The sequence below is a fragment of the Anomaloglossus baeobatrachus genome, chromosome 5, assembly GCF_048569485.1.
Source record: "Anomaloglossus baeobatrachus isolate aAnoBae1 chromosome 5, aAnoBae1.hap1, whole genome shotgun sequence".
Lineage (NCBI taxonomy): Eukaryota > Metazoa > Chordata > Amphibia > Anura > Aromobatidae > Anomaloglossus > Anomaloglossus baeobatrachus.
The window spans coordinates 349,784,408-349,811,717 of record NC_134357.1 but is presented as its reverse complement, the minus strand read 5'-3'; the positions used below and the strand labels follow the sequence as shown (position 1 = coordinate 349,811,717).

Genomic DNA, 27,310 nt, shown 5'->3' with positions numbered 1-27,310 from the left:
ACACAATAATGGTGGGCCCTGGTGCTAGTGAGAGAGTAGATGGACACTTCCTGCCTTAACCTGGCAATGTAACCTACACTCCCGTACCTGTCACCGAACAGGAATATCTGAAGCTCTAAAATCCCTACTATAGTCCTAGCTAAGGAGTGGGGCGGTACAGCTCACTAGGCCCACCGCTGCACTAATACAACAGGAAGGTAGGTGAGACAAACAGAAGAATACAACCAAAAATTGAAAATATTCAACTTCAGGATAAATCCTCAGCAGCTCCTTCACCAAAGGGGGCCAGCATACAAATGGCTTTGTATAATCAGCAAAGCTTGCTGGGAAACCTAGCTATTTAAACAAAAAGGGGTGTGGCTACAGAGCAGCCTTAAGTGCAGGAGAGCTGCTGGCAGAAAAACTGACATTAACTACTTCAGTACCAAAGGAAACAAAACAACATTTAAATGCAGAATCCCATATGGAGATGAGGGGATCCAGTCAAAAAGCTGTCATAGTCTCCAAAAACTGGGAGATGATCGTGATAAAATTATCACTAATAGAGTGATTTAGAAAAATGATTATATTGCAGAGTCCTGCACAATACTTTTCTCGTAAAGCTTGAGGTATGCTTTAAATTCTGTTCATAGTGAGGAATTGTGAAACAAGTCATCTCAGAAAATCCCAAAAATATGTCTTACTTTGGCTTCTCTAGAGGTTCTGGTTCCTTGCGCCCTAATCCCACTGGGCTCTTTTCTGCCTCCTCCACTGTCAGCAGCTGAAATTCTGCTTCAACTTTCCCCTGCAAAGAAACAACCAAGAATTTACTGAAATGTTACCATAATATATTACATTATGTGTTTATGTTCTGTGCAACATATTATCCTCATAAAAGAGAAAAAGTTTACTAATGGTGAAAGCTTAGTTGGAATGTACTGGACAACTTGCCTATGAGATGACACTGCTACAACCTATTGACAGCTTCCCGTTGTCTGCTGCTGATATATCGCTGTTGCCACACATCATCTATCTCCCTTACTGCAGAGGCGCTCCTGTAGCACAAAGCCGTGCCTAAGCATAAGTAATACTCCTGCTTTGTATTTTATTAGGCAGCAAAAATATGTTTGTTATTCCAAGCTCTGTTCTGACCTTTTCTTTAAGAGTCTACTTTTCTATAATTTAACTTGTTCTTGAAACTATACGTATAACGAACCGATAACTGGAAGAAAATTGCTTATGGCTTTTTCCTAGCATTTTTTTTCAAGGTAAAAAATTCTGCAGCCTATTGTTAGTTGAAGCTAATATGGAAATATTAAATGAGTCACAGAGAGTACAAGTTTTGTGGGGTTTTTTCACGTTTGGCCTAGATTCACATCGGAAAACACACACAGGTTGGATTCCCACATCGTATTTTGCAGTGTAAATATGGATAGCAATGCACAGACAAGCTGTAAGTCTCTTGTCCCAAACTTGACAGCCTGAAAAATGTCCATGAAGATTGCCAAGAGACCCATAGCCATTATGTACACCACAGTTCATACTCAGATTAAGAAAAACCTATGTGGGGATCCGGCCTTGGTGTATTTTTGGGTCAATAACTTTTTCTTTAATATGCAATATGCGCTATGGGTATTTTCTTATTCTATTAAGCTTCTATAGAATTTAAAAATAGCGTAGAAAATTAATTTAATACTGTTTGAATAAAATAATACCAACCTAAAAATGCTGAGTGGGGGGGGCGGAGCCGGACATGGCCGAGTGAGGAAGCAGCTTCTCTGAGCTCCTCTCTGCAGAACTCCATAGCACTGGCCCAAGACTCCAAAATGGGCAAATTAACGGGCAAAAAGGCCACAGCACGAACCCCAAAGAAGGCTCCCATGGCTCAAGGCAAAATCGGGGCATATCTGTCTAATCCACGGGGCTCCAGCGCTCTATCGCAGCCCGAGCTGGAAAGGCAGCAAGAATCGCGGCCTGCTGACCCGATAACTGACCTCAAGACGTCGGTGGAGAGGCGGGGGTCGACAGTGGAGTCGCGGGGACCCGGGGGAACCGCGGTGACCACCGATAGCAGTGACGGTCACGGGCCGGGGGATGTGCGGAGGAGCGGCCGACAACATGAATCACAGGCCCCACTCCAAAATGGCCGCCGCACGCTTCCAGACCAGGCCCTGCAGCGTCAGCAAGATGACCCCTCAGCGGCAGCATCACCGCCCGCTACTCCTTCATCGCAGCCCGCGATGGGAATGGAACTTCCCGGTGGCCGGCAGAACATCGACTTACCTCCGGTCGCTTCCAGATGCCTAATGCCTCTTCAGCCTGCAGCACACACGCAGACAGGCTCTGGAGCGGCGTTCGGGAAACATCCATTACAGCAGCGCTCCCAGAGTGAGGGGGCCCCGCGGTCACCAGTCTCCCGCGTTGTCAACAGCACCACCGTTGGAGGTAGGAAACAAAACCCGGGCACCCCGGCCCCACCGCATACCAAAATCTCCAGCCCGCAGGCGATAACTGGACTGGGGGAGGGGGGAAGGGGCACAGTCATGGCTGGCGACAGCAGCCCCCCATCATTTGCAAAAGGCACAATTATTTACCTGACGGCCCCCCCTATAACACCGCCATATACGGGCACTAATGTGGAGCAGAGGGGATCCTACAGCATCCAAGGGCCCCAGGACCAGACTGGGGGAAACCTCCAAGGGCCCCCTCCTTATACTCCCCCTGCGAGGTGGTCCACGGGCTCCTCAAGGGAAAATAGCCCGACGGGCCCAGGAGGTAGCATGGTGGCAACCACTAAAGGTCAGTGGAACGATGGGCCCAGGGCACCAGGGACCCCTCCACAACAGATTACCACAGTAGCACACTTGGGAGGAAATATAAGCACCTCTAGAAGTTCACAAATACTATATGACCCAGCTTTGCAGGACTCTATCGGCTCTTTTTCCACAACATCTTTCTCCACTAATGTGATAAATGAAGAGCGTCCAGCATCCTTAGCAGACCTACGGTCCCTTTTCCAAGCAATGCCCACTAAAAATGATATAGCTGCTTTGGCCAACCAGGTAGTGGCAGAATGTAAGCAAGAATTTGCCCAGCTACGGATGGACCTTTCTTCACTCACCCAAAGGGTGGATGTCCTTACAGACCAACAAACAACATCTCAAGCTGACATCCAATCTGTCCAAGCCACACTGCAGGTTCAGTCCAAGCAGCTATTCTCTCTCCAACAGCATGTGGACGACTTAGAGAATAGAAATCGAAGAAATAACCTGCGTATCAGGGGTCTGCCGGAGTCAATTGCCCCTCCTGACATACCTTCAGTCCTTATTTCAATCTTTAATAATCTACTAAAAAGACCACCCGGGGCCCCCCTGGAACTTGACAGGGCCCACAGGGCATTACGCCCCCCGGACCCAGGGGACCCCCGCCCGAGAGACATTGTATGCAGGGTGCACTATTTTGCAGCAAAGGAAGCTATCCTTCAAGCAGCTCGAAAGAAACAGTCCCTAACGTACAATGGATCTACAATACGCATCATGCCGGATCTTTCGAGACACACCTTAGCTCAGAGGGCGGTTCTCAAACCCTTGTTGGATGTCATTAGAGAAAGGGGTCTCCCGTTTCGTTGGGGTTTTCCCTTTTCTCTGTCGGTACAAAAAAATTCAAGATGGTGGGTAATGCGGTCACCAGAAGACCTCCCATCCTTTACCTCAAACCTGGGTCTACCCCCAATCTCCATCTCTCAATGGCCCACCACCTTGCTCCAACCGTGGGTCCCAAGGGAACGCCCAGCCCCTCCCCACGCAAATCCATCCCCCGTTCATGCAAGGGGACTCCCCCCGAGAGAGACTCGGGACCGGAGATTGGGCCGTCCGAGATAAAGGTCAAGATATCGGGGACTACCCAATGTATCGTAAACTTTAACTAGCTAAGTACATAGACTTTACTTTCTAACCTGCCGAGTGCCCAAGGCCCTTATTACTCAAACTTTTGATTATATGCGCCAGTGTTTATGGTAATCTCTAATGTTAACAGTATACTACGGAGCTATCAACGGTTATGTCTGATCTTTTTCTCCCCCAAGTAGGTCGGGACCCTCTGTCTTGCCCGGGTGAGGCGGACAAGCTCCCCCGGAACGTTTGTTCTCAGCTAGTGTATTGTGCGGGAGCTATACTCCTGCTGTTTTCTCTGCTTCAACTCCTATTCTTTTTACTCTTCATCTGCCTTTCACAGTTCACACTTCCTTCTCCCTCCCCAAATGGTGGCCGAGACGGGCTAGTCCGTCCCTATATCTCATGTACCTATAACACTTCAATCTTTTACAGATGGCCAACCTGACAATCGCCTCCTTCAATGCTAAGGGTCTTAACGTGCCGGAGAAGAGAGCACAGGTCCTCTACCACTTCCACAAGCACAAGGTGAAAATAGTATGTTTTCAAGAAACGCATTTCAAACAGGGACACGCCCCTATCTTAAAGAACAAGTACTACCAAACCTGGTTATTTTCAGATAACCCAGAATCCCGCTCAAAGGGAGTGGCGATTGCCATTCACAAGTCTCTTCCACATCAAATTATAAACTGCACATCAGACGGTACGGGACGGTATATTATCCTCTCACTAATAGCTGGAGACCAAACATTCACAATCATAAATGCTTACGCCCCAAACCAGAGACAAGATGACTTTCTGGCTAGCCTTGCCGACACTGCGATGCCCCTAATTAGAGGTACAGCAATTCTCTGTATTGACCTTAATGCTACTCTGGACCCTACATTAGATAACTCCAAGGGGAAGTCCAGCATTTCATACACCACCATCAAACGTATCAAAAGGGTTCTATTAAGTATCCAGTTGTTTGATACTTGGAGAATAACACATCCGTCAGATAGAGACTATAGTTTCTACTCGCACTCACAAGACTCCTACAGTCGTATAGACTACATCTTCATACAGCACAATGCTCTCCCTTGGGTCCGACAGACTGGAATAGGCAGCATATTGTGGTCAGACCACGCCCCAGTATACTGTGAGGTAGAGGTTCCTTCCCTCCCAGCCCCTGCGGGAACATGGCGGCTTAATGAATCTTTGCTCATGGATGAGCTCTGTGTTTCTGATGTGCTGACCACGATCACTCATTTTTCAGAGGATCATTTGGCAGACGACACAGCCCCCACGTTTAAGTGGGAGGCACTGAAGTGCGTCTTGAGGGGCACTTTCATCAAACATGGAGCCCGTATTAAAAAAGAAAAAGCCCAGAATCTAACAGAGGCCCTCCGCAGGGTCTCGGGGTTAGAGCTTGCTCATAAGCGAGCTTTATCAGCCACCACCTTACAGGCCCTCTTGCAGGCCAGATTACAGGTCAAGAAATTGTTGGATGCGTCATACCAGCGCCTGTTGCAAGTGGGAAGGGGGACATTTTATGAATTCGGGGATAAGCCGGGCAGACTATTGGCAAATGCACTGAAGGAAGGGAAAGCCCACACTCTAATTCCCTGCATTAAAAATACAAGAGACGAGATGCTCTATGCTACTCCTGATATCTCTTCTGCCTTCCATGCGTACTATTCCAAATTATACAATCTGACCCCTCGGTTTCCTGAGATAGACCACGAGCCCCCTACAATGCCCTCTCCCTTTCAACCTCTTAATCAGTCCACAATTGAGGACCTCGAGAAGCCATTTCTTCTTGAGGACATTCTGTCAGTAATCCGTGACACACCCGGTAACAAAAGTCCCGGCCCGGATGGATTCCCAGCCAAATTTTATAAGACGTTTGCAGAACAGTTAGCACCCCTAATGCTCCTTTCTTTTAACGCTATATCAGATGAGACCCCATTCCCTCCCCACTCCACGACAGCTCATGTGGCTTTGCTCCGAAAACCTGGTAAAGACCCTACCGCATGTAGCAGCTTCAGACCAATATCGTTGCTCAATGTGGATTTGAAGATCTATGCTAAGCTTCTTGCAAACAGACTCAATCCCCTTTTGCCAGATCTGGTGCACTTGGACCAAGCAGGATTCGTTCCTGGTAGGGAAGCAAGGGACAACACCCTAAAAACCCTAGACCTGGTCCAACATGCTCACACCCAAAAAATCCCCGTGATGATGTTATCGTTAGACGCCGAAAAGGCATTCGATAGAATTTCCTGGCATTCTATTTCTCAGACTTTGTCCCATGTTGGTTTTGGTCCAACCTTCTCATCTAAAATTTTGGCCTTATACTGTTCCCCGACCGCGCGTCTAAAGATTAATGGCACCCTGTCGAGTCCCTTTGATATCCATAACGGGACTCGACAGGGATGCCCCCTATCCCCATTGCTCTATATCTTAGTCATGGAGCATCTGTTGTCGGCCATCCGGCTTAACCCCGACATACGGGGGATTAAAGTTGCCACTCAAGAATATAAATGCGCCGCCTTCGCGGATGACCTACTTATTTATGTGCAAAACCCACTCACTTCCCTTCCATCCTTAATGCGGGAACTCAATCGTTTTAGCAAATGGTCCAATTTTAAAATCAACCTTGACAAATCTGAAGCCCTAAACATATCACTTTCCCAAGCAACAGTAGATGCTATAAAACCAAACTTCCCCTTCAAATGGCCACCACACGGCAGTATCGGCTACCTAGGTATCACTATCCCATCTGATGTAACCAGACTTTTCCAGCTTAATTTTCAAAACTTTCTCTCCAAACTCGAGAGGGACCTGACTGTATGGCATAGAGGCACCCTCTCATGGTTCGGTAGGATCAGTGCCCTCAGGATGACAGCCCTGCCCAGACTGCTCTACTTACTCCAGACGGTCCCGGTATATGTCCCGGCGTCGTATTGGGTAAAGTTACAGCGCCTGTTTAATCAATTTGTGTGGTCCAAGGGACGGTCCCGACTCGGGAGGACTGTCCTAACTAGGACCAAGGGGGCGGGAGGGGTGGGGCTGCCTGACTGTCGGCGTTATTATCTGGCTGCTGCCCATGCAAGGGTCTTAGACCTCTTACATAACTCTGGATCGAAGCTCTGGGTCCGCCTGGCACACGACCTGTGCCCCTTATCTATTCTATCCATGCCATGGAACTGGCCACTTCTTACCAAACATAAGATAGGAATGTCCTACACCACTAAACAAACATTACAATCAGTACACTCAATGCCACGGATTAAGCGCCTGCTCCAGACTCAGGGACCCCTCATGCCACTGACGGATAACCCTGACTTTTTACCAGGGGCATCGTCTAATAACTTTTTGGGAAGCTCAAAACAGAACCCCCTGAGACTGGGACAGGTGGCACCAGAAGGGGTTCTTCTCCCACTTCCGGACATTGTGGGGCAGAGAGACTTCAAAATGCGGTTCTACTTTGAATATGCCCAACTTAAACACTTCATAACCACGCAGGGGCTAGACCTAACTTGTCCCTCATCCCCAACCCCTTTTGAACTTATCTGTACAGGGATACCCGACACTAGACATGCAATATCAAGGATTTATGGGATCTTGACAGCAGCAGCAGAAACACCACTTCCTCGCTTCTGTACTGCTTGGGAGGCAGAGCTCGGCCAGACATTCTCCAGGGATCAATGGGAACGATGCTTCCGCCTGACCCACAAGTCAGCGGTTGCAACGAGAATGCAAGAGACTTGCTACAAAATTCTCTCCAGGTGGTACAAGGTCCCGTCATCCCTTCATAAGTGGTGCCCCGAAATCCCTGACACATGCTGGCGGTGCGGAGCACAGGGAGGTACCATGGCCCATATCTGGTGGTACTGTCCGAGCTTGGCGGCCTTCTGGAGCAAGGTGCTGGTGGGCATCCAGGAGGTCACAGGGATCTTAGTCCCCAGTCGCCCCGAGGCAGCCCTATTGTTTATGTTTAAAATACCAGAAAAGGTGTATAAAAAGTCTCTTACCGGACATCTACTCCAGGCCGCCAAGACAGTAATCCCACGACATTGGAAAGACCCTACCCCCCCGTCCATAGAGGAATGGGCGACAGAAGTAAATGTAATACACCGCATGGAGATGGTAATGGCTCAATCGCGAGGCCAGCTAGTGGAAGCCTCCTCTAAATGGTATCAGTGGGAATCTTTTCTCTCTGACCCAAGGTTTCTTGCCCTCGTTGACCCTCAGTAAATAAGACTCTCAGCTAGCCACACCTTCCATAGTCATTTGCATTCTTTTCAGGTTCACGCCCAACAGACGGGACGCCAGCCTCGGCCAACATACTCCTATCCACATCTTTCCCCCTACGGTTCTCCCCCTCTTGTCTCCCCCACCCACTTCTGATCTACTCTTTTCCTTGTTCATCCTTCTTTACCTTTACTTTGGTTTCTTGTTCTCTATTAGTAAGTCATGTTGTTTGATTATTTCCTCAACGACAGTTGTAAAGATTACTGAGCCTGTGGCCTTTAGCCGCCGTGATGGCTCCTTGTTTATCAAAATTGTATTCCATGGTTTGCAATGTTGTTGTACTCTTTCCTTTGAAAACCAATAAAACTTTAAATTGGAAAAAAAAAAAAAATGCTGAGTGAAGAACGGATAAAGCATACAAAAGCAAATCCTACAACAGAACTAGTGAAATAATTTAACCAAGCTTTATTGTCTTTGTGCATCCATCTTGTTTCATTCTCTTCTTCCATATGGTGATTAAATAGTTAATACCTTGGGTGGAGAAGTTTCACATTTCTGTGCACGCCCCAAAATTCCTATTGACTACATCTTTCAGTGGGAAGTTTGCTTTGTGACACTAAACTTGAGCTGTGCATTAATAAACCAGAAATCCTGCTTAGCACATCATGCTAAGGTCGTGCTGTATTGATTTCCAAGCTCTTGTAAACAAGTCTTGTTATTTGGAGTTCAAAAGGCATAGAAGAGAGTTGATTTCACTCACAGAAACTTGAACAGGGACCAATCACGCATTGTTCCATCCGGATCTAGAGTGAAAAAGGACTCTCCAGTGAAATGGAACATAAAAAGCTGCAGCATAAGGTAAAAACTTATTCTTACATTTTTGCTTCACTTTCACAGTGAGTATGCTCCTACTCCATTCCAGGTGCACTATTTTGCATTAAATAGTCTGGTTCAAGAATTGAAGATATACCCAGGCCTTTTTGAACATGTTGTATGTGATGGAATTAGCGTATAAATGTGAAATATAGTGATACTCATATCTGAAGGATTACTAGTGTTGTGTCTTGTTTGGCTGCTGAGAAGAATCAACTCAACAGAAGGGCTATCTTGCAGTCTGTTCACTGGAGTTCATGTTATATAGGGTGTAAAGTGGTTTGGTGCCTACCTACACAATCACTGTGATACTAGCTTGGTGTTTACCTGATAGAGCTTATGGCAAATTTGGAAACGTGTCCTGTAGTCAGAGACAGAAACCACAAAAAAAAGCTGGGAAACACTGCAAAAAGAGTGTTCAGAGAATGTGAAGGCCGAATTTCATAACAGAATGTGAAAGTATGTTGAAAAATGCTGACATGCCTCCAAAGGGGGTCTGGATCTGTGTCTACATGAGAACTTTTCATGAGAGAGCAGCATGGTTGGTTACATGCAGTGGTCTGAAGTCTGAAGATAAGCACTGAAAGAATGTAGCTGAGGAAGTGTTAGAAGTGGATTGGGTAGAGAAATCACTATAGGTGATAGAGTGTTGCGTGAATGTTTTTGATAATGGACTAGATCAGGCCTTGGCAAACTGTGGCCCGTAGGCCACATACAGGTCTCTAGCTGTTCCTGTCCAGCCCACGGACCGAGACAGCCAAAGAATCGGACAGGAACTGATCTACAATTCTGATTTTTCACAGAATCGGCATTTCAATTGTAGGTCTGTCCCCCTTGGGTGCCGTCTTCCCATTGGTGGATGCTGGGCTGCTCAGCTCCTTGATTGTAGAGCTGCTCAAATGTCCATGGGAGCGTTCAGGTGAAGCAAAGCAGGGACTGCCATAACTATCTATGGAAAATAATGGGCAAGTTGTCAGCTACTAAGTGGAGCCTGAATAATAATGAGTAGATAATAAGTAGTAGTAATGAAGGAGGCAGCTATAATTGCATTAAAGCAACAGCACTGCCTGGTTTCACACTTAACCCCTAGCTGTCAGGTAAAAGCTCTGACTGCAGTTTATATTCAGGGAGAGTAGCTAATTAATAGCAACTGGATCTTCTTTGTCAGCATGAGGCAAATAGGAGATAACACACTTGGGCTAAGCACTGTCCATCAGTATAGTGCCCCCTCATGAGCACTACATGCTGCCTTCAGATGTGATATTCTATGTGCTCCTCTCTGATCTTCAGGGTTGATGTCTGGTCTCCAAAGTGCTCTTCTATACCCCACCATGTATGTGAGCTAACCATTACCTCTCATTTTACACCTAGCTTGTGTTACTCTGCTGTATAGTATATCCTATGCATGGAAGATAAGGTTTAAGCACCTCACAGTGCTCCTTTCCTGTGATCTTATCCCATCCACTCCATAGACTGCAAAATTCTCCCCCCTACCTGTTACCTCCTGCCCCACATGTAATGTGGTTCTATTAACCCTAGAACGCATACCTGGGGCCTCGCAGGCCTGCTAGGTCATTTGTTTTCTATGGTAGATTGAATTACTTGCGTGTTCTAGGGTTAAGTGATGGGCGGTCCAGCTCTTTTTGGTGATCCAGCTCCTTTGGCTTTGCTCACCCAAAAGAGCTGGAGCTTTTCTATGTTTAATGGATCCCTATTAAAAATATGTTTTCACCCAAGGTGAACATATACTTAAGATGATGTTAATGCGATTGAAACCCCACCTGCCCACTGGCGAAAACACACCCACTTGTATAGGGCCAATTAAAATGTAGAATTGGCTGTTTTTTGTTCAGGTGGGCAGAGTTTTGACAGTTATTCAAATTGTCAAAAGAAAAGACCACTGGTCATCTCACCGATTCGGAGGCAATCTAGATAACCCATCCAAGTTCTCCCCGAGATCTTTGCACGGATAGGGTGGAGGCATACCGCACAATATGGACAAAGAACAAGAGAATCCAGCGAAAAATCCTCCAATCCCAGAGTAAGTAAAATACAGCTTTTATTGCACAAAATTCTTCTAAAATCCAGAATATTAAAACACACAGGTAGTAACTAGCAATCTACACATTTTGGCACATTGTGCATTCATCAAGGTCTTTATGTCTACTGATTAAAAGTACCTAAACACCCCCCCCCCAAAAAAAACCCCAGAAGCTCTCTGCAGAGCTATACCAATGGTAGCCTCCGACCAATCAGAGGTCGCCAGCTAACGTCTATAGGATGCTGACCAGGATGTCCCCCAAATTCAATTTTTTTTCTACGTGCGGCCTATAAACCCAGCCAAGTTTGAGACCCCTGACCTAGCATTTAATCCAATTGAAAATCTGTGGTCAGACTTGAAGATTGGTGTTCACCAGAGGAAACCATCTAACTTGAAGGAGTTGGAGCAGTTTTGCATTGAGAAATGGGTAAAAATCTCAGTAGCAAACTGTGGAAAGCTCATAAAGACTTATCCAAAGTGACTTGCATTTGCAGCCGTTATTGGCCCAAAGGCAAGTTCTAGAAAGTAGTGACCCTGGGTGGTGAATAGTTATGCATTTTGAAGTTCTCAGTTATTTTGTTCTATTTGTTATTTGCCTCACAATAAAAAGAAAAACAAATGTTCACAGTTGTAGGCATGTTCATTACATCAACTGATGCAAATCCTCAAAAAAAGCAAACAGTGAAATTCCAAGTTGTGAAGTAGCAAAACATGAAAAATGGCAAGGGGATGAATACTTTTGTAAGGCACTGTAATTATGGGACAGAGTACCTCAGGGTACTATACAGTCTTGCAGCATTTGTGTCTGAGGTAGCAGAGGGAACAGTCCGTAACTTTAAATTATATTGTGTTTCTTCAGATATTTTGTCATACCATGCCTGATGAAGGGACCTGAGATGTCTTGAAAGCTTGCTTTGTAACATCACTTTATTTTATTTTAGTTAGCCATTAAAAGATATCACAAGATTATAGTTTTGTTCCTCTCACTGAGAACATTCAATAATTTTAAATTATATAATTCAGGAAAAAGATGAGATACTGGAAAATTATTTTGCTTGTTTGTAGATGAGTTCCACAGACTGCCTTTAATGTACGCATATTGGAAACTGCTTTTGTGGATGGATTAAAGAAACCTATAAGGGAGGGTCTTGAAAAAGTATGCCCTAAGTGGAGAAGGAAGGACCCAAAAGACCTGTTCCAATTACCTAAAAGTGTGGAGGACTAACGGATTTAGGCGTGTAAGACAAAGTGCCAACAGCTAGCATGCGAAGTTTGTTATGCATGCAAATAATGTTTTTCCTAGGGAACTCACTGAAGATTTAATTCAACGCATTTTACGAGGATTAACTTGGCAAATGTATTCTTTTCAATACCTTTGCAACCAAACTGCCAGTATTTATTTGCTTTCACTCATGGCCATAAAAGTATACAAGGACAGTGTTACCACAATGTACTCAAAATTCACCAGAAATGTATACTGCTGCAATGCACTCAGTTTTACAAACGTGGACTCTTCCGTTTACAGGGGTTGTGTTGCTTCAGTATATGGATGATTTATTCCTCAGCTGTTCTGAGCTAATCTCATGTCACAAGGCATCTATCTTCTATCTTCCTTTTGTGTTTCCTAGCAGAACATGGATATAAGGCCTCTAAGAAAAAAATATAGTTTGGTTAGCAGAAAGCAGTCTTCTTAAGACACTGCCTGGCACCAAACATCTCATAGAGGAGAGGAATGTCATAATACGGCAGCTTAATTTACCCCAAAACATTACACGATTCAGACCCTTTCAGTTTGGTGTCATACTGTAGGCCATTGACACAATCTGAATCCCAGCTCATGCAGCCCCTGTATGAATCACTGTTTATACACCCCTTCCATCTGACCCCAGATGCTAAACAAGCGTTTTACTGCCTAGACCTCTTATTTACATCTACGGCTGGTTTACCTAACTATTACTAAACCATTTCTTTGTTCTGCACTAAGATGAATGGTTATGCCACGTTTTTACTCACACAAAACACAGCCAACAGCAGAGACCTGTGACTTTTTTTCAGCCAGATTGGATCCCATCACCAGGAATGCACCCTCTTGTTTTAGAGCTGTTGCTGCAGTTCAAGCCATGCTTGAAAATCCACAGAAATAGGTCATAATTACAAGGTCATACAAGGTCATATTTTACATTCAACACAATATATATGGAGTCCTCAGTCAGGTACAACATAGACATATTTCAATGGCCTGGGAACTTCGACTTAAATGTGCCCTTATCATGCTCCCAAATGTAGAAATCAAGAAAATGGATACTTTTGAATCCAGTTTTGCCTCTGCCACTGGATTCAAAAGAACTGGAAGATAGGTAGGTTTTACAATTCCTGACAGAGGAGGAAATAGAAGACAGACCTCATGATTGCAACAGGAAATAGCAGAGTTTTATTATGTCTCAAATGAACCCATTTCTAATGCAAATTTTGATTGATTTTTTTTGTAGATAGATCTAGATACCAAGCTGTTGATTAATTCTAAACAGGATGTAATAAATAACGAACCCTTCCCTCCTCATGTGGCAGCACAGTAGGCAGAGCTGAAGGCACTTACCGAAGTGTGTAGAATGGCAAAGAGTAAGATGACCAATGAGTATATAGAGAGTAGGCCCGTTTTGGAACCGGGCATCTAATCTTTTCACCACATGAATTGCAAGGTCTAGGTGAGCTTTTGGATTTTTTTTTCTATATGTTTGTATTATACAGAGAATAGACCTTTCCTACTGTCAAATGGGAAACTAAAAAAATGCAGAAAGCCTATGAGCCCCGATGGAGGCAGGCTCTTGTCTTACCGAATAAGCTTGGCATAGTGAAAATAAAAGCTCACACCCAAGCTGATACCAATGAAGAAATAATTGGCAGACGCAAAAGACAAAGAAGCAGCAGAGGCCAAGAGAGAGTCAAGAGTCAGATGAACTTTCAACTTTGTTTTTCTCTGAAGCTTCAAATTGTTTCAGACTGAAACATAATGTTTACAATTTTGGAGTTGGCTTCTAATACATGCTGTCAGGTTCTCTTTAAGAAGTTATAAAAAAATTTTTTAGTTTCAATATTATACTGTAAATATATAATATGCATTTATTCTTTATTCTACTTCACTCTACTTACTGCCAAGATGTACGTATTCCCACTTGAATCACTGTACTGCACATCCTCCAGTTTTACATTTCTTTTCTTCTTTTTTTTCTTTTTCTTTTTATCCTTGGCTTCTCTTTCCTCCCTCTCTTCATCTTCTTCACTCTTTAATTTGACAAAAGGCCACCACCCTCTCATACGCTTGTTTCTAAAAATAGAGAAGCGTGGTGTGGCTTTGTCTTTGGCCATTTTGATGGTGCAGTGTTGAGCTGTTTTGACTCCTCGCACCATATCACTTAATTTCAATTCAATTGAACCTGTAACAAAAATATGATTTTTATTTTTAGAGTCTTAAAAGTAATGTCACAGATTTTTCCTATGTTATATGAGATCAATATTATATATGAGCAGAGTCCATGGTGCCAGAGATGTGTCACTTACTGGGATGTGTGTTATTGTTTCAATAAAATTGGTGTTTAAATCAGCAGGAGATTATCACCATAGGACTAGGTGCCTCTTGCCATGTAGTCTCCCTGCTCAAGTGTAATCAAAACCCCCGACACTAATTAGCAGCTTTCTGTCAATATATAGTGTACACAGAAAGCTGTCAATCAGTGATGTGGGAAGAATTATACAGGGCTCAGCATTCAGAGCATTGCTAAATATGCAGCAGAGAAAACATCACAACTGCTACATCCGTAAACTAAGCGATGCATCACTTGAAAAAGGGTCTCTGTCTTTACATCATGGTGCTCTCAGATGGGGTAGCAAAACATGGTGATTGACTTCTTTTAATGCACCTCTCTAGCATTTTTTTCAGCTCTGCAGCAACACTCTAAAGGTAAGCCCCCTGCCTGATACTTGCTCTCCAGCGGCTCTGTCATCGTTTTTCGGTGCCTCTCTGGTACCACACTGTATCTTGTGCCCATAACTTCTGACAGGCAGTCAAAAGGTACATCACAAGCTCTCAATACAATACTGAGAGCCAGAACAAGGCCAGAAGGAGGTTCACATGGCCTTGCATTGATTTTTGACCTCCAGCGCACTCCATGAAAGACTAAAGTTGCCTCCAGGTCACAAATTACTGAAGACTGAAGGGAGCAATGCTGGAAAAATATAAAGATGGCGGCAGGTGAATATAAGACAGGGGTCAGGGGAGTTACATTTACAATACCACTCCAGCAGTAAAATAAAAAAAGTTGGAGTGGTTCTTAATGATGTAGGATTGCTATGAGCCTACAAATGTGCATTTTTCAGTCGTCTTTTTCACTTTTTTTTACTTTATTACTTCATTCTGAAAATCATTGAGTTTTGTTTAAAAAAAAAATAAATAAAAAAATTCAACATTTTCATTGTCGTGCATTTAGCTCAATAAGTCTCTGCTATAGTAATTTCTTTTTAAAGGGTAACACAACAGTAGGCTTGTGCAATGAACATCAACATCACAGATGACTGTTTCAACAGATAATAGTGCATTTAATTGGCTAACATGATCACAATTTTATTTCAGTGAATTTTCACCTTACACGTTTGGTTATCTTTAGGTAAGTTTGAAATAGAAGAATCTATCGCGCCCCTGGGCAGCAGAGCTGCTCGGATCCGGGCAGTCCGTGGCTTGAGGGGTCCCGGACCCGGGGGCACCGTCGAACAGTTTTCAATGAAAAATAAAAGTCCGACTATGCTACTCGCAGTTTGCGGCCAGGGATGATAGGGCTGCCGCTTCAGGTTCCCATTGGGGATGATGGATGGGGGCAGCGTGGATGGTGGAGCCTTCCACGAGCAGGGCTTTTCCCCAGGGGTAGGTGAAAGGTTAACGTGGAGGTGCACGGCAATGAAGCAGTCCAGGCCAAGGAGAGCAGTTTGATGGTGTTTACTCACTGGTTCGACGCCGTGAGATGTACTGGATTCCAGGTACACCCGTGCCCTAATGGCTGTGCCTACCAACCTGGTGCCACTCTCCACCTGTGCACTCTTGTGTATGTGGGTCCTCCCTGGAGTGGAGCACTTGGAGGTCCTCCTGGTGTCTGGGTCCTGCCGCAGGCAGCTTGAACTATTTAAGGGAATATGTCCCGGTCCCCACTTTGCTGCTGATGCCTTGGATGTTAAAGGGTGGCAGATGAGTACTGGAAACCCACTCGCCTGGCAGAGTTAACAGAGGGCTTAAAGTCCGTGTCTGTTCTGGGATCTGTAACCTGGGCGTGCAAAGTACTGTGAGCCCTGGATGTCCACTCCACAGGGTCCCTCTGTCCGTGGGACTTGCTCTCTTGCTCTGCAGCTACTTTCCTCCTCTGAGTGGCTGTTCCTGCTACTCAGGTCTTTGCAGTCTCTTGTACTATCACTCCGCCGACTTTCTTACTCCTCACTTTCCTTTCTGTGTCTCAAGAGTCTCTGGTCTGTCTTGACACCCTTCCTCTTTCCCTGTCTACTCTAGACTGACTGCTCACTAACACTTCCCAGGTCACTGTTAACTCTCCAAGGTCTGGTTTCTTCCTCCTAGTTGGCTGCCTGTTATCTCACAGTGCCCAGCCCCATCATCTTGTTAGGTGAGGCTCCCAGCCGGGTACAGAGAGTGTAATGTCCTGGTGTGCTAGTGTGTGTGTGTGTAGTGGCTGGCACAGTTATGTTGGACTTGGGCTGTTACCTTAATTGTTACCTTATTTTTGTGACACCTGGTTACCGCAGGGGCGTCACAAATCCACTTATTGTAAGACAAATCAATAATCTACAGTGTGTACAACTACAGATGTGGCTCTTTACCAGCCTCTCTATAAATTAAAGGCTGCAAAATTGCAGTTTTCTCTTATCTAATGATCCATTATGTTTGTAAGTGCACTACAAGGGTTGCAATTTTTACACTTACTGAGTAGCAGCTCATTTAAAGGGAATCTGTTAGCAGATTTTTGTGGTGAATTCTAAGGACAGTATGAGGTAGGTGCTGAGACACTGATTTAAAGGAAGTGTCACTTATTAGGATGTGTGCTGTTGAATACAATCAGCAGGAGATTACCACGCTCACCACGCTCGGGTCCGGCGCTGCTGCTACTGTTGCTCGGTGGCTCGAGCGGTGGGCCGGATCCGGGGACTCGAGCGGCGCTCCTCGCCCGTGAGTGAAAGGGGAATAGTTTTTGGGGTTTGGGAAGTCGGTCCGTGACGCCACCCACGGTTTGTGGTGAGGTTGGGGACACCACCGCTGCTCTGGACGGGGATCCCGGGAGCGTTGACAGGGAGCAGCCAAGATGTTTCTCTCCCCTCTGTGGGTAGGGGGTTTTGGTGGTCCCGGGACCCGGTGATGGTGACTGAAAGGTGGATAGTGGGGTTTTGGTGAGGTGCATGGTCGCGGGGGCAGCGCGGTGCCAGATGGCACGGTGGTACTCACTCAGCCAATAACGTAGACGGAGTCTCTGGTAAAACAAACGGCTGGATGGACGGGTCCCGCAGCTGGCTGCGGTGGTCACTCCCGGTAGGTTGGCGGTGACTGTCTCTCCCTGCACCTGTGATGTGTTTTCGGCTCCGATGGCTTCCCACCAGTAACCCGCTCCCCAGTGGTGTATTTGCCAGAGGAGCCCTTTTTTGCCCGCAGGCTCTGTCCCTGGGAACTCTAGCTGTGGCGGTAGCTGTATTTCCCTTCACGGTTGAGCGGTTGCCTTCAGTCGGGTCTTTGCTGCTGGGAAACCCCGGAGGTTCCCGTCGCTGACGGATTTGACCGGTTTAACGGCGACTCCAAGCCTGGTCCGGGTCTGTAGGCCCTGCCGAATGGTGCTGGCTTCTCTTCGCTCCCCGGTTCGGTACCAGCGGGCCACCGCCCGTCCCCGGTCCTTACGGTTATGCGTCAATCGGCCTCTCCTGCAGACGGTCACCACCGTCTGCCAACCTTGCTCTTGGGTGCCCGGGCCACGTACCCGGACACGGTCAGTCTGCTCTTGCTCCTCAACTACCACTTCACTCGACTCCAACTTCTCTCTCTGACCTCCTTTTCCCGTCTCCAGAACTGTGAACTCCTCAGTGGGTGGGGCCAACCGCCTGGCTCCACCCCACCTGGTGTGGACATCAGCCCCTGGAGGGAGGCAACAAGGATTTGTGTGTGTGACTGATGTGCCTAACCGGGGTGTGTTGTTGCAGCACCTGTGACGTCCTGGCTTGTCCAGGGCGCCACAACAGCTCTATGCCTTCTAAACCATGTCCTCCCCCCCCTCTGATTAACACCTTAGTATCAATATACAATGTACACAGAGAGCTCTTGTGTGGGTGGGTTTAGCTTTCTGAGCTCCACTACATGCTATATCTAAAAACTTTGATTCTGCCACCACTGCTGCACCCAGTAAACTAAGTTAAAGATCATTGGAATCAGTCTCTTTTCCTACATTATGCTGCTTTCATATGAGGTAGTAAACTCCTGATGACAGATTCCCTTTAATTCTTCTCAAGCATATATTAGAGCTTGAATTTCCAGCACCTTTTGGATTCTGGATATTACCACTTTTGGCACCTATAACAAGAAGGTTGCAGCCTAAAAGCGCGCTGATGTCTAGGTTTTACCACAAATCAGCATGTTTTTCAAACTTTTGGTTAATGTCCAAATGATTTTTCAGATGATGGCAGTCACAAAACCACGAGAACATTTACAATTAACTTAAAAACTATGCCACCCTGTGTCAAGTATTTGTATGGTGATACAACATTGTCAAAAATCAATGCAATTTCCAAACTGATTGGTAATAGAAGCATACTTTGGCAGTTAAAAAGCAGTTTTACAGCTTATAGCTAGGCTATAAGAGAACAAGACAAACAGAGAACCATTCTCACCTTGCTGTGTCGTTACGTGACACTCAAAAGCCAAAAAATGGTGATCCAGATTATCGACCTCTGGTTGAATAGGAACCAAATTTTGGAAGCTTGCAAAGAGGAGTCCTAGCAAACCACCCAGCTCGAACCCGGCAACAGAAACAGGGAGCAAATCGATGGCTAAGAGACCTCTCGGGTTCCAGATCTTGGCAATATGTGTCCAGTACTGGAACGCTTCCTTTCCCCTGGCCCAGGGGGTCCTGCCAATTTAAAATCCCTTGATACACAAGCAGTCCTACCAACAGGAGCATTGCTGGATGGGACCACTGCCATTTTATCGAAGAATGAAGCCCTAGAGGTAGCAGGTCTGGCCAAGACTAGCTGCGGATGCACCCACCTTTGCAGAAGGATTCCTCTCACGCCATAACCTATAGCCCAAAGCAGGAGAAAGAAAGGTCACAACTAGAATGGTCTCCAGAGGGGCTCCTGCAGTGCCGCTGGAGGCTAAGGGCTATGTCAGATGAAAGTCGCTTCTGTGGAATCGCCTTGCGTGAGCGCCAGGCCAAAGGTAAGGCAGCCTCACGCCCAGGCACTGGCCCTCTCAGGATCTCCTGCTTCCTCACCCAAACCGCTGCTCCATCCATGCCGCCGGCAGCAGCCCTTAGCTGCACCAATTTCTCTTCTAGCGACCCTGATTTCGCAGGAGAAGGTGAGGAGGGCACCGGTAACGTTCTCAGTGGTACCTACATGCCGTTTTCTAAGTCCACACCCCTTATGTAATTACAGTTCCTTGCGAAAGTATTCAGCTCCTTTTGAATTTTTCAACCTTTTCCCACATTTCAAGATTCAAACATAAAGATAAAAATTTTAATGTTATGGTGAAGAATCAAAAACAAGTGGGACACAATTGTGAAGTTGACCGAAATTTATTGCTTATCTTAAACTTTTGTAAAAAAGAATAAACTGAAAATTGGAGTGTGCAATATTATTCGGCCCCTTAACTTTCAGTGCAGCAAACTCACTCCAGAAGTTCATTGAGGATCTCTGAATGATCCAATGTTATCCTAAATGACTGATGATGATAAATATAAGCAACCTGTGTGTAATCTAGTCTCCATATAAATGCACCCGCTCTGTGATAGTCATGGATTTCATGAAATAATGAAAAAAAAAATAATATGTGCTTCGCCCAATTTTTGTGTCCAGCCAGGTACAACTAGGCAGCTGGTGATTGGAATCCGCAGCTCAGGGTGCCCAAGCTTTCTGGGAACCCCTGCTGCGAATTGCAGTCCACAGCTGCCCCAGAAAATGGCGCTTTCATAGAAGTGCCATCTTCTGTCGCTGTATCCAACTCTTCCAGCTGCCCTGGTGACGGGTGGCTCGCTGGGTAATAATGGGGTTAGGGCTAGCTTTATATTATCAACTGGCCCTAAGCCCGAAATTCATGGTGTCACGCCAATATTAGACATGGCCACCATGAATTTCTAGTACAGATAAAAAAAAACACAACACACAGAAAAATATTTTTATTACAAATAAAACACAACACAATTAATGACTCCATCTTTATTGAAGTAAAGAACCCCCCTCCGCAGTAATCCTGGGTCAAGGGTCCCGCGCCGTCCAATCCGGATCCAATATCATCTGATCGGTTTGCTGGAAGGCAAAGCGATCAGATGATGTGTCAGGTTCAAGGGCCTGAATCACATGACACAGCAGCTGATTGTATAAACGGCTTTTATACAATCAGCTGATGCATCAGTGCAAAAAAAACCAAAAAAACTGCACAATTCAGTGCAGACTCCTGTCCAACAGCAGCAGCTGATAGTTTAGCCGGCCGGGCGGTAAAAAGCCGGCCTCACCGCTCGACTTATAGTGTCAGCTGATTCCGTCAAGTGACTGCATCAGCTGATTATCGCCAGATCTGAGAGAGAGAAAGAAGAGAGAGAAGATAGAGAAGAGAGCGAGAAAAGTGAGAGAGAAAAGAGAGAGAAAAGAGAAGAGGAGAGAAGAGGAGGGAAGAGTAGAGAAGAGAGAGAGTAGAGAGAGAGTAGAGAGAGAGAGAAGAGAGAGAAAAGAGAGAGAAGAGAATAGAGAGAGAAGAGAGGAGAGGGCGAGAGAGAGAGGGAGAGAGAGAAGAAAGAGAGAGAAGAGAGAGAAAAGAGAGGAAAGAGAATAGAGAGAAAAGAGCGAGAAAAGAGAGAAAACAGAGAGAAAAGAGAAGAGAGGGAGAGAAAAGAGAAGAGAGGGAGAGAGAGAAGAGAGAGAAGAGAGAGGAGAGAGAGCGAAGAGAGAGAAGAGAGATAGAGAGAGGAAAGAGAGAAAAGAGAAGAGAGAGAGGGAGAGAGAGAGGAGAGAAAGAGGAGGAGAGAGGAGAGAAGAGAGAGAGAGAAGAGAGAGTGGAGAGAGAGGAGAGAGAGGAAAGAGAAGAGAGAGAGGAGAGAGAGAGGGAGAGAGAGAGGAGAGATAGAAGAGAGAGGCAAAGAGAGAGAAGAGAAGAGGAGAGAAGAGAGAGAGAGGAGAGAGAGAGAGAGGGAAAAAGAGAGACTGAGAAAAAGAGAGAGAAAGAGAGAGAGGGGAGAGAGAGAGAGAGAATAAGAGAGTGAGAGAAAAAGAGAGGGAGAGAGAGAGAAGAGAGAGGAGAGAGCAATGCAGCCTCATTCCGTGAACTGCTCCCATTTTAGAGGTGTCCCGCGGCTCACAGCTGATGTCCGGCTCCTCCCCTCAGTGCATAATTAAATTAAATTATAATTATAAATAAATAATAATTTAAAAATAAATTAAATTCTTTACCGGGGCAGCCAGGACTTGAACTCGTGAACTAATGCTTCTTAGGTGAGAGCTCTAACCATTGAGCCACTGGCTCTAATAAGAAACATAGGCAGCTTTGGTAATCTTTAGCTCTATACTGCAGTAGAGAATCTAGAAGCAGATTGTTCAGCTGCAAGGATGGATGGATGGATGGGCGGATGGATGGATGGATGGATGGATGGGCGGATGGATGGGCGGATGAATGGATGGATGGGCGGATGGATGGATGGGTGGATGGATGGATGGGCGGATGGGCCGATGGATGGGCGGATGGGCCGATGGATGGGCGGATGGATGGATGGGCGGATGGGCCGATGGATGAGCGGATAGGCCGATGGATGAGCGGATGGGCCGATGGATGGGCCGATGGGCCGATGGATGGGCGGATGGGCCGATGGATGGGCGGATGGGCCGATGGATGGGCGGATGGGCCGATGGATGGGCGGATGGGCCGATGGATGGGCGGATGGGCCGATGGATGGGCGGATGGGCCGATGGATGGGCCGATGGATGGGCGGATGGGCGGATGGATGGGCCGATGGATGGATGAATGGATGGGCCGATGGATGGGCCGATGGATGGATGGGCGGGCGGATGGGCGGGCAAACACCGGCAGTACCGCACTCATCACCGCACACACGCAGGCATTACAACCACCATCACCACAGGCACTACAACCCCCATCATCCTCCCCTCAGTGGATAATTAAATTAAATTATAAATAAATAATTAGAATTTAAAATAAATTAAATTTTTCCCTGGGACGGCTGGGATTTGAACTCATGAACTAATGCGTCTTAGACGAGAGCTCTAACCATTCAGCCACTCTCTAATGAGAAACGTAGGCAGATTTGGTAATCTTGACGTCTGCATTGCAGACTGAAGTCTCTGGTGACAGTGCGATTCACTTCAGGTGCTACGTGGAGAGGACACAGCGATCGTGTTCTACGGTGCTCCCTGTCATCTTCATGTAGCAGAGCTGACAGTGTCGTGTGGATTACTTCGGACCTGGAGGGGTGTTTGGGGAATTTAATAAAATGGTGAAAGAGGCTGTTTTTTTTGTCTTTTATTCCAAATACAGGATTTTTCATTGTGTGTGTTTATTTACTTTCACTTACAGTTTAATCATAGAAGGTATCTCGGGGAGACGCAAGCCATGATTAACTCCTTATTACCCCGATTGCCACCGCACCAGGGCAATTCGGGATGAGCTGGGTAGAGTCCTGGGACTGCTACATCTAATGGATGCGGCAATTCCGCTCGGCTGCAGGGTGATATTGTTAGGGTGGTGGGCTCCCCATGACGTGGCGCTCTCCATCCTGACCATACCAGCCTCCAGCCGTCTGGCTTTATCCTGGCTGGTATCAAATATGGGGGGAACCGAATTTTATTTTTTTTTTTAATTTATTTATTTTACTGCACGATATAGAGCCGGCCGCCAGAGGCTGTGATTGGTTGCAGTGAGACAGCTGTCACTCATAGTGGGGGCGTGTCTGACTGCAACCAATCATGGGCGCCGGTGGGCAGGGAAAGCTCGGAATAACTAATTGAATAATGAAGCGGCAAACATTTTCAAAAGAGGAAATGCCACTGGAGATTTGTGACAGCCGTGCAGCGAGACGCCTGTGATCGGTGAGTAGGAAAGAGAGAGGGATTGTGCTGGGGACGCAGGACGCATGTAGATACGAAAGGTGCACACATACTTACTGTGAAAAGCCACGCTTTTGGTGCTCGAACCGTTCTCGAACGTAACTCGAACTGACGAACTTTTAGCAAATCGTTCGAGTTCATCGAACGACTCGAACACCCCCCAAAATCACTCGAACATGAAATTGGTGAACCTCGAACATCGCTCATCTCTACTAATAACATAGCCTGGGTCATAACAATCAGAGATGCTGATATCATTGACTCTGAGAATCAATGTTCCCTGTCGCTTTTGTCTCAATGTTTGTTACATAACATTTTTTTAATTAATTTTGCACATAAGAGCCAGTGACAGTAAGTTGTCCTACCACCAGTCACCCTTGTACCTTAGTGACAATGACCCATAACAATCCTCTAGTCACATTGATTATACAGTATAACACAGTGCTTCTCAACTCCAGTCCTCAAGACCCACCAACAGATCATGTTTTCCGGTTTTCCTCAATCAGGTTTCTAGGATTTACCTTAATGTTGCACAGATGATGGAATTATCCCCTGTCTAATATTGAGGAAAACCTAAAAACATGATCTGTTGTTGGGTCTTGAGGACTGGAGTTGAGAAACAGTGGTATAACAGAACCCTCCACCCCAAATCACAGTATTCTAATTACAGAGCATTATCCACACCACGAGCACATGGCCTGACATGGAAGAATTGTATTCTATTAATAAAGTAATGCTCTCAAAAACGTACTATTCACCATGCTAGGCAATCACTATGCTGCTCCGAAAGAGTCTGTCTCTGTATTGCCATAACAAAACACCTTTTCACCCTTGTCATGGTGTCTTCATAAAATAGTACTTTAGTTACAATTACAATGCAAAAATTATGCCCTTTTTAAACTGCCAATCTACCACAGTGCCCCAGTTTACAAGAGAGAGAAGACAGCCATGTAAATCATGTAAATCTTCTGTGTCATTGTTGCATTGTCCTGAGGAAGGGGCAGAGACCCCTGAAACGCGTAGACTTGTTCATGCTTCCTAATAAATGACATGGAAAATTATCCTTTGGATTGAATGGTGATAAGCGCGTCGCTGATTCCCGACTTCTTTATGAAACTGCTATGTAAGGACAACGTGACATGGAGCATCTTAGGGCTGGATAAGACAATGAAGCAGTGGTGCCCTCAGTGGAGGGTCTAGGTCACTTAATCTTAAGGCAATCTGTGCCCAATTCACCAGACACACATTTATTTTGTTTGAGGGAGATTAGACAGATTTAGTCTTAAAGGTCAAAAATGGCTACAATGTTTTAGTGAAAAATATACTTTAGTACTTGCCAGAGACAGAGCCACATGGCAGCCTATTTGGATAGACAGGTCCTCATCAGCTTCTCCTCCCCTATTGCCCTGGACTGACAGGTCTCTGCCTATACGCACACGTAGGCAGAGACCTGTCAGTCACTGTCAGCAAGTGGGGACAGGCCACCAGGAATCCGCCTGTCCGACTAGTCTATTGTACGGTTAGGTCGCTGGCAGCTATTGAAATATGTTCTCTGAAATGCTGAGGCATTTAAGAGTCGAACATACCTGGCTGTGATCATACATCCACAGTCTGATACCTGCTGCATGCAGTTTGGGCAGAATGTATCAGCTGTCAGGTTCTCTTGAATTATGCTGCATCACCAATCCTTGAACGGAATGTTTTAATACATTTTGACAAGGAATGAAGAACCCTTGGGACATGGAAAGGAATTACTTTATGCTGAACTATAGGTGTTACAGTCCCATATTTTTTATGCTGTACTTGAAACTATGTAAAGAGTCTCCAAATGTGGATATATAAATTGCTTTATTACAAAATCATTATTAATATTAAAAACACACTAATTCATTGGTAAACTACAAAAAAAGATAAACTATTTAAAAAGGTTAAAATAGTAACATACCTAAGAAGTCATTGGCAGATATGCGATCGTAATCCCAGACTTGGAGGGCAAGTACAGCCGGCTCCCTGAATTCAGACTCTTCTAAGGAAAAGAAGGACTCTTTCTTTTTGTATGTGATCTCTTTCTCAGTGGGAAGATAGTCAAATCGATACACAAGCCTCCAGTTGAAATTTCCTTCTCCAGTGAGAGAATTAAAATGTACATCGGTTTCCTGCTTGTCCCCTTCTAAGCCTCTTATCCATCTAGAAAAGTTATGTGATTATTATAACTAATTGTATATGATATTACCTAACTTCACAAAAGCTCATTAGTTAGGTTTTTTGCCTTGTTAATGCACTGAGACCTTAATGGGTGATAGCCATCTTCATAGGTGAGTACTGCTGGATGCTACTTGTTTACACAAAATTTATTAAAATTTACAGCTATTCTTGCGATATCATTCAGGATCTTTCTTTTCTTTTTTTTTTTAATACATCTTGTCTAGGTGACCATCCACCACTGCTGTCCAGGAGAAGTGGCTGAACTTGTGTAGCGCCCCTGAAGCCATCAGGAGCTACAAGATACTGCATCCTGTCAAAGATGGCCTACCCCCAGGGACCCAGAAGACCAGTGTCGGTAACAACGAAACATTCAATTTAATCCCTGTTTTTTCCCATTCCCAAAGACTGGTGACAGGCTAGGGTTGGACTCAATGAATGGCCACCTAGGGGTGGAGCCGATCCATTCCACTAGACGACAACCAGGTGGGAGGGTTCATATAGTCAGTAAGTGGAAGTGAGAGGAGACGGATGTAACCGCACTGACAGGAGAGTGTAGCGGTGAACTGAGGGCCCAGGTGTGTGGTTGCCAGTGGAGTACGGTGGAGTACTTCTGGAACCATAGCACCGACGGGGTACAGAGCCCTAGGTCAGGCAAACGCTCCAAGCAGTATATATTAGATACAATAGAATACATAGATGCATGATATACATATCAATTATTATAGTTGACCAAAGTCACCATACCATATATTATTTTCAGAAAACTGACTGTCTAAAGCATTTATAAGACATTGAATAATTTTATGAATATATAAAGATATTTATTTATATGCGCAACACAGACAAGACATACACAGACAGTAGTGATTTAAAATCAACACAGCAAAAACCGGGCAGTGTAATTGGATACAGGGCTTATTGTATTGCCAAATGCAAATAAAGTTACATGAGAGCTCTGGAAAGACAGTATAATAAGAGAATCTAATATTCAGACCAAGATACACCGCCCACACTTCGACGCGCGTTTCGCAACTGCTTAGTCAGGAGGTGTGGTTATTAACCCTTATTATTATCACTATGTGATGTCTATTGATTCACTAATGTTTAGTCTCGCTCAATACCGTGTTATGCTGCATTAATTTATTTGGCTGTCTATTGTTGCTGCAGTTTATGTTGGCTGCCATTTTCTGTTATATAGACTGTGTAACCATCTGATTGTCAAGAATATTAGATTCTCTTATTATACTCTCTTTCCAGAGCTCTCATGTAACTTTATTTGTATTTGGCAATACAATAAGCCCTGTATCCAATTACACTGCCCGGTTTTTGAGTGTTGATTTTAAATCACTACTGTCTGTGTATGTCTTGTCTGTGTTGCGCATATAAATAAATCTAATATATAAAGCTGAATGTGTGTATGTGTGTGTGTGTGGGTATATCCGGGATTCTCATCTGCACCGTCGCAGCTACAGCCACAAGAGTTTGCACACTCACACTTCTGGACCCCGAGAGCATCATAGGCTATGTTTTGAGGGGAAATTTTAACCCCATGCTTTACAGTTATTCACCAAAAAACCTGCCTCCATTAAAGCGAATGGAGCTGGGAGTCACAGTGCAGCCAGAACTTTAGAAGAATGTGCAGCCACGCCCTTAAATGGAATGTTGGTGTGTCACAATGCAGCCAGGGAAAGAGAGAGACACAGACAGGGAAAGAGGCAGACACAGACAG

The 27,310-nt window shown here is 45.3% G+C and overlaps 1 protein-coding gene across 1 annotated transcript in view; it reads right to left on the bottom strand.

The window, feature by feature from the left end:
• Positions 1–27,310, bottom strand: part of LOC142311455 (fer-1-like protein 4) — a 239,263-nt gene that overhangs the window by 3,173 nt on the left and 208,780 nt on the right. The window contains exons 42-44 of the mRNA XM_075349905.1: positions 25,322–25,563; positions 14,167–14,450; positions 684–784 (exon numbers count right to left, since the gene is read on the bottom strand). Of these exons, the coding sequence (XP_075206020.1) occupies positions 684–784; positions 14,167–14,450; positions 25,322–25,563 (627 nt within the window). The remainder of the gene's footprint in view (positions 1–683; positions 785–14,166; positions 14,451–25,321; positions 25,564–27,310) is intronic.